An 18,534-nucleotide genomic window follows, 5' to 3' on the forward strand; every position below is an offset into this window, starting at 1 on the left:
GGGCAAGAGATACTTATGCGCTTTGTGTTGCACACTCCCACTGGCTGGCTCCCTCTCGCTGGACTTCAGCCCGGCTGGTCCTGAGCAAATGTGCTGCTTGACTCAACCACTGCACACAATATGTGAATCCAGAGTTGATAAATTGTGACTCCACTTGCTTCTACAGGACTTTCAACCATAAGGAAGTTAGAAAACAGAGTTGAAAATGTCACAGCTAGACAGAGGAAGAGTTGACAATTTTTTTTGATATGTATAACTCCATATTTGGGGGGGATGGCACTTGAGCCCCTATGGTCCTGATGCCCTTTTGTGTGTGTGTGTGTGTGTATATATATATATATATATATATATATATATATATATATATATATATATATATATATATATATATATATATATATATATATATATATATATATATATATATATATAAGAGATAACATTGTTATGACCAGGTTCAGCCCCCTTCACAGCTGCCACTACACTTGGGTCAACTTGCCCTAGACTATCTCCTTCTAGCCTAGTGTGAGCATAAACACAACGAATCCAGTCACCTGTTGATCGTTGACAACTATACCACCTCAATCTGGTTACCAACTTTATTCCCCTAAGCTAGAAAGAACAAATGAGCTAAATGCTAGGGAGCACAGACAGAACAGACTATCCACAGAGTGAGGTATAATACCCCACTGGACTACTGTCCACAGTAATGAAAACCACCCATGTCCAAAAAGGATATTATTATACACACACTGGTCAGGTAACAATATAATCTACAATATTCCAGAAGACAGATTCCCACCTTCTATAAAACTGGTGGAAATCCAGGAAATCCAGGAATGTACACAGCTGTAGCCTAGCACAAACACAAGACAATCCTCTGGTCAGCCTCACTCATAGTTGTGGACCACAGAGCCCAGTAGCATTTAACTAGCACATGGCACAAAGCTCACGACACTCAGACACACACTAGACCCACAACAAGACACTGGACTTAAGCAGAAATGAGGAGAGGACAAGAGCCTGCTTCCATCAGAATACTGTGTACAATGACACAAATTTCCCAGACAGCCAGACAACACAAGACTGTGCACAGAGTCACACTGTTTCACAGAAGTAGCAGGAACTTGAGCCACAAATGCTCTCTTGACCAATATCTGGCTTCTCCCAGATCCTGCCCTCCTGTAGGGCCTACATATCAAACAATAATAATATATTACTGTAATCCCACCTTTATATATATATAGTAATATGCCCTCCCTAGACACACCTTTACATGCCTTGCTATGCACCACATGTATTCTCTTTGATATCTAGCTGGCTACTAAGCTGGCAGCCTGTGGAAGAGTCCATTAAACTCATTCCCCCCCACCCCCTAATGGAGACACAGGACTGTTTGCAGGGCTGGGTGAAAACTAATTACACTATGGGAAAAAAGCAACTCTTCTGCTATAAGATCTATCAAATTCAACTTTCAAGAAGGAATGGGAATGAGGGAAATTGGGTGGGGAAGAAATATTTCAACTTGTGTATAAATTTTTAAAGTAACCCAGCACCTTCCTTGATCCATCAATAATACATCCACCTGTGCTATCTCATCTCCCTCTTTTCCCCTTGTCATCTTCCTCCTTCTCTGTTCAGTTTTCTCTTTCTTCTTCTTGCTATCTATGTTTGCTATTTTGCTGTGTGTAATTATTTATTCAATACAACCAGCATCACCATTCATCTCACTATATCCGTTAAGTAAATGTGTATGCAAATGAGAGGTTACTGATGTGGAATATTGATTTTCTAGGGTCTGTCAGAGTCACAAATAAGCATCATATAATAGTTATCTATCAAAATGCAGATGAAATTTGACAGGCAGGTTGAAATCTGGCCTCAAGTAGGTTGAAATTAATATTGGCCATTAGGGCCACACAACCTTTATTCTACTCTTATAAAGAGATAAGGCAATGCCACACCTCAAATATCAAAGGGGAATTTCAGCCTAGTGTAAAAATAATCCAAATTACAAATAATATTGGATAATAAAAACCATGAGCAAATCATTTATGATCAGGCTGGTTTTTCTGAAACAACAGCTATAATACAAAGTTCCTGGAGCATTTACATATGTAATTATGTAATTCATACTCATGCAACTACTCAGTCACACAAAGTTGCTCCCAGTTCATCTCTAAGAATCAATCTTATTGATGTGCTGGTCCCCTGACTATGACAACTGGATCCTGATATGTATAGAACCCACATATTCTTATCTGATAATAATCTATCCACTCAGTCTCACTCCAGGTGGTGTCAAAGTACACTAAAATCTCCATAAGTCAGCACGATGCTAATTAAACTGAGTCAAGCCAGACCAAACTTGGCATAACCTATACAGTGTAGGTTATGACACAATAGTACTGAGAAGGGCTGCTGGTCTGGATCTGTAAAGGTCAGGAGGCTTAGCCTTTGCAACAGCATCTCCCTTATGTGGCGTGCACACACACACACACACACACACACACACACACACACACACACACACACACACACACACACACACACACACACACACGCACACACATCCTTTTATTTACCAACAGCAGCTTTGTTGAAGAGAAAGGGAATAGACTGATAGCAAAGATAGAGGCTGAGATGAAGACCAGAGGAGACAAGTGGATAAATTACAAAGACCATGTACAGAGAATGAAGATTGGATTATTGGGTTTCTTTTTGACAATAGTTACGCTGAAACAGCAGAAGAAATACAATAGTACAGTTTTTGGAAGAAGAGAAAAGAGTATAAGTACAAGAAAAATGTGATATTTGAAACAAGTGAGCAGAGCATACTGGAGAGAGAGAGAAAGAGAGAGAGAGAGAGAGAGAGAGAGAGAGAGAGAGAGAGAGAGAGAGAGAGAGAGAGAGAGAGAGAGAGAGAGAGAGAGAGAGAGAGAGAGAGAGAGAGAGAGAGAGAGAGAGAGAGAGAGAGAGAGAGAGAGAGAGAGAGAGAGAGAGAGAGAGAGAGAGAGAGAGAGAGAGAGAGAGAGAGAGAGAGAAGACTTCATCATGGGGGTGCTGTTGCATAAACTAAGCCTGCTAACCTTCACCAGAACCAGAACCACATCCAGCAGCCTTTCTTAGCAACATGTCATCAGAGCAAGGTGCAAGGGGAGGCTCTAGAGCAGGAGTGTCAAACTCAAATAATTTTTTTGAGGCTCAATTATACACTCGGTTATGGTCTTGGGGGTCATCAGTGATTTCTTAAGTGTTGTCAAATATAGAACAGCAAGGACAGGAACAACAACAACAACAACAACAACAACAACAACAACAACAACAACAACAACAACAACAACAAGCACAAATGCAGGAAGAAAAGTCCCATAGTGATAACACCACACATCACACTCAGCCACACCAAAAACCACATCGCATCATTTATCACATTCACATTCAGCCACACTACATAAAGCTGGATCACACCATACATCACACCCAGCTGCACAACTTGTGTCACACCTGTTCACACCACACTCCACAACTAAGCGCACAAGTCCTATCACACTCACGCCACACCCCACAATTAACCACACAACTCACACCACATTAATGCCATAAAGTTACATCACACCACATTACTTTTAGCCACACAACAACCCACATCACACTCAGTCACATCACATGAAGCCATACAACATGCAACCACACCACAACCAACATCACACTTTGCCACAGTTTTGCCTGTATCTCACCCTCCACACCACACCACACCAAACAACACCAACTATACTACACAATAGTCTATATCACACCCAATCACTCAACAATCCATATCACTCCCAGCCACACCACATCACTTCTATCACAAGACCCATACAACAACCCATATCACAGTCATAACACACAAAAACACATCAAATTGCACATTACACCCAGCCACATAACAACTGATATGATGCAGCCATCCTCGTCCCCCACCCCCCCAAAAAAAAAAAAATAAATAAATAAATAAAATAAATAAATAAATAGATAAATAAATAATAAAAAAATCACATCCAGCCATAAAACAACTCATATTACTCCCATTCAAAGCACATAATCACATTATTTTTCCCCTTAAAAGTTAAGTAGTTTCTGCAACTGTAACAATTATAGCATCGAGGTGAAAAATCAAGTGCCATCTAACAGGCCACATTAGGCCCCTGGGCCATGAGTCTGATACCCCTGCTCTAGAAGGAGGAAGGAGATGAAAGTGAAGACCTTGAGCCTACAAGAGAGATTTCCTGAAACTTTTAGTGATATTTTTCATAAGATGAAATTTTGATGTCACCAAATGCAGTCCTTGTTATGAAGATTTATGAAGTGTTTGCAGTATGTGATATTGGATCTATCATTTCTTCACTGGCTAAGGTTTTCATCACCATGAGTTGTCAGATGCTATGCTTTTGCTGCCGTTTCCTTGTTCTTTTCTCTTCATCTCAAAATTCCCAAAAGACTTTTGCTTCCTGACTCCTAAGACTAGGATCACTGAATGCGCATGGATATAATTTGAATGCGTGTAGGAGTGAGAAGATAGGGAGAATGTCTGTTGAGGTAAAAATTAAAGGCAAAGGTGAACAGCAGTTTTTGAAGTGTAACTGGGAGGATGTCAGGCATACAGAGAGGGAGAGTAAGGGAGAGAGAAAGGGAGAGGGAGACTCACAGTGTGCAGCAGTGTGTGTTGGAATGGAAGGAAGTGTCATCGAGGCTGATGTTGGTGAAGTTGAGGTTGGGAGAGATGTGGTGTGTTGTGAATGCCTATGGGCAAGGTAGTGAAGGGGATGAGATGGAAAGGGAAAATTTTTGGAATGATTTGGATAACTGTCTGCGAGACATAAGAAGAGGTGTCATGGGTGATTGAAATGCTTGTATTGGTAGTGAGGTACTTGATGTTATTGTAGGTAGGTACAGGGTACCTGGAAAAAAATGGAAATGGAAAAAAGTCTAATAGGACTGTGTGGAGTGATTCACATGGTTCAATAAGAAAGCAATTCATAAGTACATATGGCAGGGGCAAGATGATGGAGGGATAGTAATCACAGCACTGATAGACTGAGTGGTGATCTCAAGGAGCAAGACTGGCACGTTGTTGGATGTAAGAGTATTGAGAGGGGAAGGGAGAGGTGTCAGACCACTTCCCGGCTAAGGGTAGGCTGAGAGTGTGTGGGTGAGGTGGAGTATGATGAGGCATGGAGGAGACAGGATAGGCATTAAAAAAAAACTCACTCAAAAAAAAAAAAAAAAAAAAAAAAAAAAAAAAATTAGGGGGTTTTAAAAATTTCACATATCAAAAATTTAGTTCTATATCATATTGATAAATAATGTCTATATATGTATATATACATAAAAATGCAAAAGTAGTCAAACTTGACTCATTCATTTCCTGTACAGTACAAGTTAACACAGGCTTTGTCCAACCAGACTAATCTTTATCAACATGACAAATGTCAACAAATGTCTGTCCTTCAGACAGTGTCAAAATCTTTCAAGATCTAACTCCCCTTGTGATTTCTGGTACCTAGCCAAAAACATCTCCAATAACTTTGCTTCTTCATCTTCCTCTCCTTTATTTCAACCTGATGGCACCACTACCATCTCATCTATTTATAAAACTGAACTCTTCACTCGAATCTTTGTTAAAAATTCTACTTTGGATGATTCACAGCTTGTTCTCCACTTCTCCATCCTCTGACTACTTCATGCTATCCATTAAGATCCTTCACAGTGATGTTTTCCATATCCTCACTGGCCTTAATCCTCAGAAGGCTTATGGACCTGATGGGGTCCCTTTTATTGTTCTTCAAAACTGTGCCTCCATGCTTGCACCTTGCCTAGCCAAGCTCTTCCAACTCTGTCTATCAACATCTACCTTTATCATCTATTGCTTTAATTTCTTACCTCTCTAAAGTTTATGAATTTATCCTCAAAAGGATGATTCTTAAACATCTATCACTTCACAACCTTCTATCTGATCACCAGCATGGGTTCTATTGAGGCTCCTCTACTGGTGATCTTCTGACTTTCCTAACTGAGTCTTGGTCATCCTCTTTTAGGGATTTTGGTGAAACTTTTGCCATTGCTCAAAAAGCTTTTGAGAGAGTCTGTCACAAAACTTTAATTTCCAAACTACCCTCCTACAGCTTCTATCCTTCTCTCTGTAACTTAATCTCAAGTTTCCTTTCTGACTGTTCTATTGCTGCTGTGGTAAATGGTCACTGTTCTTCTCCTAAATCTATTGACAGTGGTGTTCCTCAGGGTTCTGTCCTGTCACCCATTCTCTTCCTATTATTCATCAATGATCTTCTAAACCAAACTTCTTGTCCTATCCACTCCTACACTGATGATATCATCCTGCACTTTTCCACATCTTTTCATAGACTTCCAGAACATAAACAGCTCATGCAGGGAAGCCACAGAATGCCTGACTCTAAAATTTCTGATTGGGGCAGAGCAGCTTAGTATTGTTCAATGCCTCAAAAACTCAATTCCTCCTTCTATCAACTCAACCTTCCAGATAACTATCCCCTCTTCTTAAATGACACTCACTTGCTCTCCTCCTCTACACTGAACATCCTCGGTCTGTCTTTTACTTATGATCAAAACTAGAAACTTTACATCTTATCTCTAGCTAAAACAGCTCCTATGAAGTTAGGTATTCTGACTTGTCTCTGCCACTTTTCTTCACCCCCCCAACTGCTAACTCTGTACAGGGACCTTATACCTCCATGTATGGAGTATGCTTCACATGTATGCAGGGGTTCCACTCAAACCACTCTTTTAGACAAGGTTGGAATCAAAAGATTTTTGTCTTATCAACTCCTCTCCTCTGACTGACTGTCTTCAGCCTCTCTCTCACTGCTGCAATGATGTATCTCTTGCTAGCTTCTACTGCTATTTTCATGCTAACTGCATACCTCCCCTACTCCCATGGCCTTGCTGCACTAGACTTTCTTCTTTCTCTCACCCTATTCTGTTCACCTCTCTAATGCAAGAGTTAACCAGTATTCTCAATCATTCATCCCTTTCTCTGATAAACTCTGGAACTTCCTTACTGTTTCTGTATTTCCTTCTCATGAGTTGAACTCCTTCAAGAGGAAGGTTTCAAGATGCTTATCGTTAAATTTTTGTAAGCCACTTTTGACTGTTCAGGGACTGGCACCTCAGTGGGCCTTTCTTTTTATTATGATTTTGTTGCCTTTGGTCAGTGTCCCTCCTACAAAAAAAAATAAATAAATAAAATAAATAAATAAATAAATAAATAAATAAATGAATAAAAAAATAAATAAAATAAAAATAATAAATAAATAAATAAGAATAAAAAAAATAAATGAATAAATAAAATAAATAAATAAATAAAAAATCAAACCTTTTGTTTCACTCTATTACTTTTTAATTGCTTGTTTAAACAAATTTATATACAATTATGAAAATAAATAAAAAAATAATAAAACCCCAAAACCCAATAAAACCCAAAAAAACTCAATGGGCTGTTTTTTTTAAACCAGAGTTTTTCCAACCCTGGGAGGAGAGGAGAGGAATATTCTAAAAAGTGAGTCAAGTGGATGAGAGAAAAAGCAGCAGAGTTTCAGATGTTGAATAACAATTGGATTAAAGTGAGAGAGCATGAGGTGGGTGATGTTGAGTCAGAGTGGAGTAATTTCAAGAAAGCCAGTATGGACAGTGCAGAAGTGTATGGTATAAGAGGAGTGGGAGGTGGACTGAGAAAGGGAAATAAATGGTGATGTGAAGAGGTTAAGGTGGTTGCAGATGAAAAAAGGAAAGTATTTGAAATATGGTTCCAAAAGAAGGATGGAATGTCATATGAGTGTGAGGGCGCAAGCCTACAGCAGAACCTAGGACAAAACCACTCTGTATGGGTATGGATGGGCAAAGTTTGTATTAAAGTGTGCAGTCAAGGTGAGCATGTCACAACCTTGCCTGGCCTCACTCCCCACTAGGTCACCATGCAAGAATGTCATGCCCTGTAGCAGCTCCAAGAACCACTCTGCAGAGAGGCATGGTGCAGCAGTAACCCTGGAGCCCTAAACAATGAAACTGCTCCTCATCAAAGCAGAACTGGAGGAGTGAGTATACCAGGGAACATCTTGAGTGAGTTTCATTGATAAATTTAGCCCAAAACCCACTCTAGGGTATGCACCAGATACCCAGCAACCACGTGCTCATCCGCCTTTCATTGAGTGTTTTAGCTGGGATAATTCAGTGAGTACCATATTTCCCACCATATAAGAAGCATTAAAAAAAAAAAAATCCTCCAAAAATTGTCAGCCTCTTATACCCTGGTGCTTAGGTTTGGGTAGGCCTATGGGTTATGGTTACTAGTACTAGAGTAACACCTGGACACTACTGTTTGACCCCAGAATAATATATATATGCTTATACATTATTAGATAATGATTACAAATCAAAATAGTGGTAAAAATTACTAGATAGTGATCACGAACCAAAATAATTGCTGTAATTTTGTAGTACATCACTTGATGGCCTTATCTTATGTGAATAAAATTTGTGGCAAATTTATTTAAGTTATGAACAGCTTTATGCTGATGTCATAGCCATGATTTGTATGAAGAAAGTGGCCTTAGGTGGTTATGCTTCGTGCACTCACCACAAAACGTGGCTGTGTGCATAACCTTAACATGTGCAGGGAGTGCTTTGTTTACCATTTCAGGGTAGGAGCATTGTAACTCTTCAGTCAGTAGTGGAACATCTTGAACCCAGAGAAAGGCAGAAAGCAACATGAGGTAGTACCATAAACATAACTGTTCAGTGACAGTTATGATCACTGATAAACTGGCATGATATTTTCATGAAATAAAGTAGCCAAATGTAATACTGCATGTACAATAAAATGCTTACAGAATGAGTTAAAAGATGTCAAGTAATAAATTTTTGGGATTTGAAGATTAGTAAAATTTGACTTGATTTTACAGTATTTTAATCTCACTGAGGCTGATTATTAAAATATTGTCAGTTCATCTTATAATATGTTTTGCTTAAGTTGTTCAGTAGGGGGAATATCCAGTAGCCTACAGTCTTGGCCTAAAGCCTGATTAGGAAGTGAGCTATGAAGTTCTGGGAAAAGTGGGGCTTATTTTATTTTTTCTAAATATCCTCTGCCAAATTATAGGTGTCTCTTATACTCCAGTGCATCTTATATGGCAGGAAATACAGTAAATGCTATAAGCTATCACCATGCTCTTGAAATATAACGTAACACTGTGCTCTCATAACATAACTCCATGCTCTCTTGTTCACTGCCCATGTGAGCATGTCATGGTGTCTGCAAGGGACAGAAGTTCCTGTGTGCTGCTCATGTGCTGTAGTTGTTAGTCTTAGCTATCCAGGCCTTCATCACTGCACTGTTTGTAAATATACCTCGGTAAAAGAAAAACCAAGCTTTCTTTTGAGTGTTCCATCCTTATTTACCTGGAGACTGAACCAGGAATTGCATGTAGTCAGTGGTGTGTAAGTGTTAAGTAACACAATCCAAGACAGAGGTACAAGGAAAGCAGAGGACAAGTGGAAAAAGCTGTGGACGATGATAAAGGAAGGGATGATGAAGGATGGGGGAGAAAGTTAGTAGAGAATTTTCAAGAGAATAAGAAAATGTTCTGGAAAGAGAAGAAAATTAGGAAAGGACCATCTGGTAGTGAGAAGCAGGTGAAAGCAGAGGATGGCAGGATGCCAGTTTGGCAGAATGAAGAGGGAAGGAGATAGGGGAGAGTATTTTGAGAAACTGCTGAATGTGAAGGAGAGAGAGGTTGGAATTGGGGCACTAGGGAGAGATACTACAGTTAATTTACTAGGGAAGATAAATGAGGCAAGTATAATAAAGGAGGAGGTGCAGGTAGCAGTAAGGGAGATAAAAAAGTGGAAAAGCACCAGGTCTGAATGGATGTGCAATGAAGTGTTCAAAGGCAGGTGGGGTCAGTGTCATAGAGTGGTTAGTTAAAATTGTTAAATGTGTTTTCTGACTAGCATGGTACCATTGGAATGGGCAAATGCATATGTATTTCAACTGAATAGAGGAAAAGTGGATAGGCATGAGTATATCAGTCTATTGAATGTAGTAAGTAATGTGTATTGGAAAGAATTGATAGAAAATCAGGAAAGGTACAGATAGAGTAATGTGTGATGCACAAGGAAGCTTCAGGAGAAGGAAAGTCTGTGTAAATCAGGTGTTTGCTGTAACACAGATTAAAAAAAAATAGAAAAGGGAAAAGAAGTATTCAGGGGTTTCATGGATTTAGTGAAGGCATATGGCATATGGCATATTTAAAGGGAAGAAATGTGGATGTTTTGAAGTTATATGGTGCAGGTAATAGGTTGTTAAAAGGTATGAACAATTTTGTATAGAACAGTAAAGGATATTTAAGAATAGGAAACAGTACAGGTGAATGGTTTCCAGTCAAGAGGGATTATGTCAGGCATGTGTAATGTCATCATGGCTGTTTAACATCTATATGGATGATGTGGTGAAAGTTATGCTAGAATGCTGGATTAAGGATTGGGCCTGGTAACAGCAGTGGGTGAAGAATGGAGTGTGAGTCAACTGCTGTTTGTTAATGACACAGCATTGGCAGAAGATACAGAATGATTAACTAGGCTGGTAGAGGAGTTTGGATGAGTATGTAAGAGAACACTGAAGGTCAGTGTAGGAAAGAGTAAGGCAACAAAGTGCACCAGGGAGACAGGTGATAGAATACATGTAAGGCTGAATGGTGAGGAGCTGGAGGAGGTAGACTGTTTTGAGTATCTTAGATCTACAGTAGCGCTGGATGAAGGAGTAAAAACATACGTTAGAGCAGGGATGAAGGAAGCAGGTAAAGCATTATGAGGTATGAACAGACTGTTTGAGAGTAAGCCATTTGGATTGAAAGTAAAGAGAATATTGTTTGAAGGGATAGTAGTGCATACTGCAATGTAAAGTGCTGTGACTTGGATTATTGTAATAGCAGGTATGAAGAAATTTAATGTCATGGAGATGAGATGTCTACGAAGTGTGTGTGGAATAACTTGGGTGAACAGTCAGAAATGAAGAAGTGAGAAGGAGTATTGTAAGAGACTTGACAAGATGGACACAGCAATGTGTGTTGAGATGGTGATGACGTGTTGGGAGAATGGAGGATGAAAGGCTGGTGAAGAGGACAATAAGATCAAGCATGAGAAGTGTGAACTTGTGAGGAAGCCAACACAAGGGATGGATGAACAGAACAAAGGAGGCCTTAAAGGGAAGAGGACTGACACTGGAGCATAGTAGAATGATTGTGTGTGACACAAGTGAATGGAGAACAATTGTGACAGTGTGAGGAATGACATGGCACAAGGGAAGCGCCAGACATCAATAGTCTTACATGGGTGTGGGGCAACTGGGTGTGGCAAGGGAGAGTACCTGTTACGAAGTAGCCTTGTTGTGGACCAAACTGTATGAGCTGTGCAAATGATCCCCATAAAAAGAAAGCAGGAGTATTTTCTCTTCTCCATTGGTGGCCAAGGGGCTAAGAAAGTGGTATAAATGAGTGTGAATGTGAAAGTTGTGTATCTTGTCTTGGCAATCCCATTTTTTGCAGGAGACACCCATGGTATATATATATATATATATATATATATATATATATATATATATATATATATATATATATATATATATATATATATATATATATATATATACCAAGCCAGCAATCCCACATTGGGTGGCTGAGACAAAGCACCATATATTTATTCACACACCATTTACACTCTTAGCCATGTCAACCCCTAATGCAGCAGTTTCCAAACTGGGAGTAAATTATTCACTAGAGGTAATACAATTTTTGGATGGGTAGTGGAGGGGTGACAAAAAAATTAAGAATTCTGGAAAAAAAAAAATGTAGTAAGTACCTGGCATTAGGATTAATGTTAACTTTGTTTTAGTATGTAAAGTTGTAAAGCAAACCTATTATAATTTTGAAATAAAGTTAAACCAAATATATTCATTAAAAACTACTATACAATATTAGAAAAGAAAAAAAATTATGTATCTAAGTGTATGGCAAGCCAAAAGTATATTGACAGGTATGCTTCAGGACACAGTCTCTCAGCAGCCATGATCATGATGCATGCAGCATGAGTCACTCACTGTCTGAGCCTACCTCTATTTCATACTATCAAATTCTCTGTGAGGATCAGCTAAGGTAGATATCAGCAGGTATGCATGTGTACTGTCTTGTGCAGCACAACTAGTATCTACCCACCTATTCTATGCTGAATAAGCTCTTCTAATGTTATCTAGAACGCCAAAAGAAAGATTTATTATCCTGAAGGACTTAATTAATAAACCAATATAAAAGTAACAGTCTAGTATTCTAATTTGGCCATATATATATTAATATTGATATTTTGTGAAATGGGTAACAGTTAATGTGGCATGTCACATTGGGTAACAAGCAGAAAAAAGTTTGGGAACCACCATCATAATGAAAAGGAATTATCTTGTGGACCACCTTACTACACTCCAGGAGTTTAGGCATAGCACAGCTGGCCACAAACATTCATAGCAAGGCCTGGCAGCATACACTGGTTTATCCCAGCTCCTTCATAATGAGACTGTACCCTATCCTGAACCTACAACAATCCTAAGGCCACAGCAGATGTAAGGTACCTCCTATGGAGTGTCCCACACCTTAACAGGGTCAATATGTCAATAGGCCCTGCCAAATGTGCTTACACCTGTTCCAAGGGGTCAATGAGATTGCATCATTTTTATGCACTCACCACTGTCACTATCCATGCACCTATATCACGCACAATCACTCATGCTTGTTGCAATTATACCTTTCACTCAGTGGCCTCTTCACACAGTTCATCCACTCCAGGCATAGCTTTCTTAATCTTCCACCATACACATCTAACCTTATTATTCTCTTTACTAATTTACTGTATATGTATATGGAGATGGGACAGCATGAGCATAGCTCTTTTCCCATAAAGCACAACTAGGTAAATACTATTCTCCATTCTCTTCACATACCCACACCATCATAAGACACACCAATCTTCCCATCCAGCCAACTCTCTCAAAACACAAGATCTTTTTACTTCCTCATTTCTTAATTCTGTCCCTCTATGTTACTCCACACATACCCTTCAAACATATGCTTCCATTACATTTGATTGTTTCTTTTCACTACTCTCATGTTCCACATTTCAGCATAAAACGGCACATTTGGCACCATTATTCCTTCATATAACCTACTCTGTACGCTCATAGCCAGTGTCCTATGTTTGCTGATCTTTCTTAGTCCACCAAGTACTTATCCTGCTTCTTACATCCAGCACTTCACCTATGTCTCATCTCTTCTGTTCATTGTAACTGTTGAATCCCAATACTTGAAACACTCCACCTCCTCTAACTGTTTAGTATTCAATCTTACATCCATTCTTTCACCAAGTTATCTTTCTTGAGCATTTCATTACTTTACTTTTGATAACATTCACTTTCAGCTCCTTCCTCTAACAAACACACCCAAACTCCTCCACAAGTCTTTTCAATTTCCTCTCTGAGTGAACCATCAGAGCTGTATCATCAGCAAATAATGGCTGATTCAGATCCCAAACCCTTTCTTTCCTACTGATCAGACTCAGACCTCTGCATACAACCTCATAATAACTTCCTTTACTACAACATCCATATACAACAACAGTGACATTACACAACCCTGTTGCAAACCTTCACTTACTGGGAAGAACTCACTCACACTATCATCAACTGTCACACATGCCCTGCTATTTGAATAAAAATTCTTCACTCCTGCCAGCAACCTTCCTGTAACTGTATACTTTCAGAACATCCCACAGTCTTTTCCTATCAATCCTGTCATGTGCTTTCTCCAAGTCCATGAATGCCAAAAAGCTTTCCTTCCCTCTCTCCCCAAATTTTTTCATACAGCTGCCTCACTGCAAAATTGTGGTCCATACAACCTCTTCCCTTTCTATTATCACCCTGTTCCTCTTGGATGACATTTTCTGTTCCTTATCTTATCCTCCTTATCAGCATCCTACCATACACCCTTCTTACCACACTCAGCAAACTGATACCCACATAGTTTGAACATTCCCATCTATCCCATTTTCCATTATACAAGGGAATTACACATGCATTTGTTCAGTCTACAGCCACTTTGTCAGCAATAAAGCACACCTTACCAACAGTGGAAATTTCCACTTGTATCACACACAATATCAAAGTGTTATTGGTTTGTGTTGTGACTTATATATAAATTGTAAAGTCATATTAAGGGGTAAGTAAGATTAATCTAGTACAAACTAAGTATTAGTTATTAAAACAAAGAAAAGAGTGACAAAAAGATAGCAAAAGGTGAATAGCTTTTGTTATTTGACATGGCAAGCTGGGGAGCAAAACTCACGCCTTGGTCCGAATGTACCCCCAGTAGTCGCCACCCAGTGGTCAACCAGCCAGTGGTCAACCAGCCACCACCAGACCAACAGTCCTATTAAGATGCATTCTCGCCACTCTAATGGTTTCCTGTTGTTAAATTCGCTAAGTAAAGAACTTAGAAGCTTGAAACAATTGGATATCTCAAGGAAGCTCCTATCTTAAGTACGAAACACAGCCAGCTGCTGGCTTGGAGCACCACTCACTCGTCCTTTGGCTGTCCACATAACTCCCAGCCACATGGTCTACAGCTAAGCTATCACCTATTCATAATTATATTTAGCGACACTTTCTGTAATTATGTGTTAGCTGGGAGGTAAGAGGATGAGTGAAATAGTTAAATAGTTCCCACACCAACCACAATGTAATGCTCTCCCCATCACTCTTCAAACACTTTACAGCACATCTGTAAATATTTATCTAATTATTTTCATTTGTTTATCATTTCTGTTGCTTGCTATTCATTCATTCATTCATTCATTCATTCATTCATATAATTTTATCTTATCCAGCTGCATCTGGATAATTCTGCTATTTGTTCCACTTGTGTCTGGATCTTTTCATCATTAGTTTCCATTACATTGCATACCAAGATTTTGTTTGCTGTTTCATAACAGAGGGAATCTATGAGGGAATTTGAAAATCCTTTCTAGTATAGTAGCCTATTAATTTTTTGAGAAACTTCATACACCTGGCAATCATCTAAAGTAAGGGCAGTCTGTCAAGACCATTGAGTTCAGTTGACAGTTGTTGGTTACAGACAAAACATTTTGAAGAGGATCACCTCACTTCCTGCCAATAATCTGAACAGATGCACTTTTGGTATAATTTTCAATATCTTCATAATGGGCAACAAGACAGACTTGAGAAAATATCAAATCAAAGTTATTGTAACTACAGAAGGCAGAGAGGCCAGTGGAAGAAATAGTGAGGATTGTGGGTGTTATGAAGAGATGTCAGAGATGGATAAGAAAGTTTCATGAAGGTGGCAAGGTGGCAGGACCAGAACATAAGAGGCCAGGGTGAGGATGCAAAACTTCAGTACTCAATGCACTAAATATAGATACTTGTCCTCGAATAACAGAAAAAGATGTGAAAGAACAAAACTCTCAGGTGCTTATGGTAAGACCAGCCTGATTTGGGAGCTAGGATAGGGTCAGGGTGTGGGTACAGTGTTCTTTTCCCAAAACAACACCTGGTAGGTTGCCTCCAAGGAGACACTTGGCAGGTGGTTCCTGTCTGGGTGAGGTCACCTATGCCTCATCCTTGCAAGTGAGTTCAACATTTTATTTTCATTATTATTCAATTTTCATCAAGTAGATGATATATTTCATACTTATATTCCTTCAAATTACTCTATAAGCATTAATGAATACAACATACTTGCCCACATTAAACTTAGTATGAGTTAACAAAAGTAGCATGTCAGAATGAGGTCACTACTTCACAGGGGCTGGGTCAGGCTGGGCAGGTGAGTGTTGGCCTTTACAATGAATTTAACGCTCTTTCTTCATCAAGTAAATAAAACATTTTCCACTTGTATTCCTTCATATTACTTTCTAAACATAGTTATAAATAACAAAGTTGGCCACCTTAAAGCAACAATAAAAGTTAATGAGAATAACATTTTCTTAGCAACACTGTACAATATTTGTGCCACATTTCTTTACTGATATATAGATATATATGTATAATGACAAATTTTTGTGGGATATTATAATATTTACATAAAAATTATATCATTTTTCAGTCTTATTTCAAGTGTCTTTTTCATATATCACTTAAGTTACTTGGCATAGTTTTATAAAAGTGGCAGTGCTATACCCACACCCTGACCCCATCCTAGCCACCAAATTAGTTTGGTCTTATTATAGGCCTACAGCCCTTCAAGATGATCTTGAGCTCTGCAGATGCCATCCTCTCAAGAAACACCTCACCACCCTTATGCAACAAGAACTTAAGGCTGCATTTGCCCAAAAAAATATATCTTCAGTAGATATGACAAAATGGCAGCAAGAGTTGTGGAGCAATGGAATGGTCTTTTCAGTTTCTTGTAATCGTGGCAAGCATGTGTACAGATGACTGGCGAGTGACCCACTTGACACAAAATTTATATTTAAGACAGAAAAGCATCTGCATTCATTGATGGTATGAGCCTGTTGAAGCTTTCATGGTGTGGGAAATTTAGTGCTTTTGTTAAGAAGTTAGAACATGAATCAGAACAACTATTTAAAGTTTTTATGTGACTTTTTGTCCAGATCATTTGAAATGTGCAATGCTTCCACATTAATGCAGGATGGAGCTCCTTGTCACAGAGCTAAATCTGTCCTGACATGGCTATATGACTACCAAATTGACTTTTAGGGAGGACTGGCCACCCAATTCTCCAGATCTGAATCCTACTGAAAATATCTGGTCCATTATGAAGAGGCATGTGCATAGAAGTGTCATCTCAGACATCGTGAAGCTGCAGACAATGAACAGGGAGGAACAAAGCAATTTAAATCCAGAAACATTCAGGAAACTTGCTCAATCACTTCCTTCATTGCTGAAAATACATAAAAAAGAAGGAGTTCTTATTACAATTACTAGTTTCCTCATAAATATTATAGTTGTTATGTTTACTTCATTTGAACTGCATTTAATCACTTATGGTCTCATAGCAAACAATATTTTGGCATGCAGTGTACTTATAGCTATGTCACACTAACATTTAGAGATCTGATGACAGCAGTGAGCCTGGTGATCCTTCACACTCTCAGCTGCCATACTGTTCTGTTTGTCCCTGAGCTTTCCAGCATTATACAGTATTACAATACAGTGTTACAATGTTTGGGTAAGCTTTTCTTATGTAAAGTACATTAAATGTTAAATGTTGAAGTCAACATTATCCTCATATAGAAAGTTATTGTATATTTGTTTCAGTCAGTGGTTCATTTGGTCCTTCTTTTTGCAGGACTCTGCTTCTGCAATTATTTCTATTTTTGTCAACCCCTGAATATACGACAGAAACACACCCTGTGTTGTGCTCCACCACACATCTCTCTATACATATGTCCAAACCTGCAGCTTTCCCTTTCCTCATTTCCTTCACTCTGATAATAGATTGATGCTACTTCACACAGCACTACTTGTCTAAATCTGGTACAGTTTTTAATTATTGGATAACAAAGTTATTCAAGGCATTTTAACAGATTGCATTAAATGATTAAGGACTAGATTTTGAGAGAGAAATTCTGCATCCAGATGTTTAACATCTGACCACACCTCCCTCAAGATCATTGAAGGTAACTCACTAAGGGAGTAACATGCATAGGTACTCACTTGACAGAGCAGCAGAGACAGCCATTCCGCAGCTCCAACCACTCCTCAAACAACTCCCCTCCATGTCCCACATTCAGACTCTTCTCTAGGGAACTTCCTGACATTAAAAACAGCCTTAGTTAATTCCTCTCCAACCACCAGCTTAGTTCAGATGGCAATGACAATAAGTAAATTTGTCCTCGCATGACTGTTCACAATTACAGTTATGCAAGTATGGACATTTGTCTAATAATGAAAGAATACTGCCACAAAACTTTTTTGTGTCATGATAATGTGAGGTATGGATTGGTTCTAATATATTTCTTATTAGAAATTATCACGAAAGTAATGCTTCACAATGTAAGACGTTGTAGGATCTGACCTGTGAAAAAAATGGTGCCATTTTTTATGAAACAATCAACTTTGTATGTTCTTACCTTCACCAAATTCATTGAGTATGACAGCTATCTTTTTGTTATGTTGCTGTGTGAGGATGTAATTCAGGAGTGTGGTCTTGCCAGCACCAAGATAACCAGAGAGAATTGTGACAGGAACACGGGGAAGGTGTAGAGCTTCAACCAGATCTGGCACCTCTTCATCCTCCCCAACTAACATGGGCATATCATCAGCATCTGGCAGCACTGTGGTACCTAATGAAAATTATGACAGCATGAGATGCATTTCGTTAAAACCTTAAAACAAAAACATTGTTACGTGCACTATCAGCATTGCGTAATAACATTTAT

At 38.9% G+C, this 18,534-nt stretch overlaps 1 protein-coding gene across 3 annotated transcripts in view; it reads right to left on the reverse strand.

Moving 5' to 3' along the window:
• The window catches only part of LOC135112815 (zinc-regulated GTPase metalloprotein activator 1-like), a 103,739-nt gene that overhangs the window by 52,574 nt on the left and 32,631 nt on the right, over positions 1-18,534 (reverse strand). For all 3 annotated transcript variants that reach the window (XM_064027647.1, XM_064027646.1, XM_064027645.1), the window contains 2 exons: positions 18,226-18,438; positions 17,810-17,906 (listed from right to left, as the gene is read on the reverse strand). In XM_064027647.1, coding sequence (XP_063883717.1) covers positions 17,810-17,906; positions 18,226-18,409 — 281 coding nt within the window. In that variant the 5' untranslated portion in view covers positions 18,410-18,438. The remainder of the gene's footprint in view (positions 1-17,809; positions 17,907-18,225; positions 18,439-18,534) is intronic.

The sequence above is a fragment of the Scylla paramamosain genome, chromosome 24, assembly GCF_035594125.1.
Source record: "Scylla paramamosain isolate STU-SP2022 chromosome 24, ASM3559412v1, whole genome shotgun sequence".
In the NCBI taxonomy this organism is placed as follows: Eukaryota; Metazoa; Arthropoda; class Malacostraca; order Decapoda; family Portunidae; genus Scylla; species Scylla paramamosain.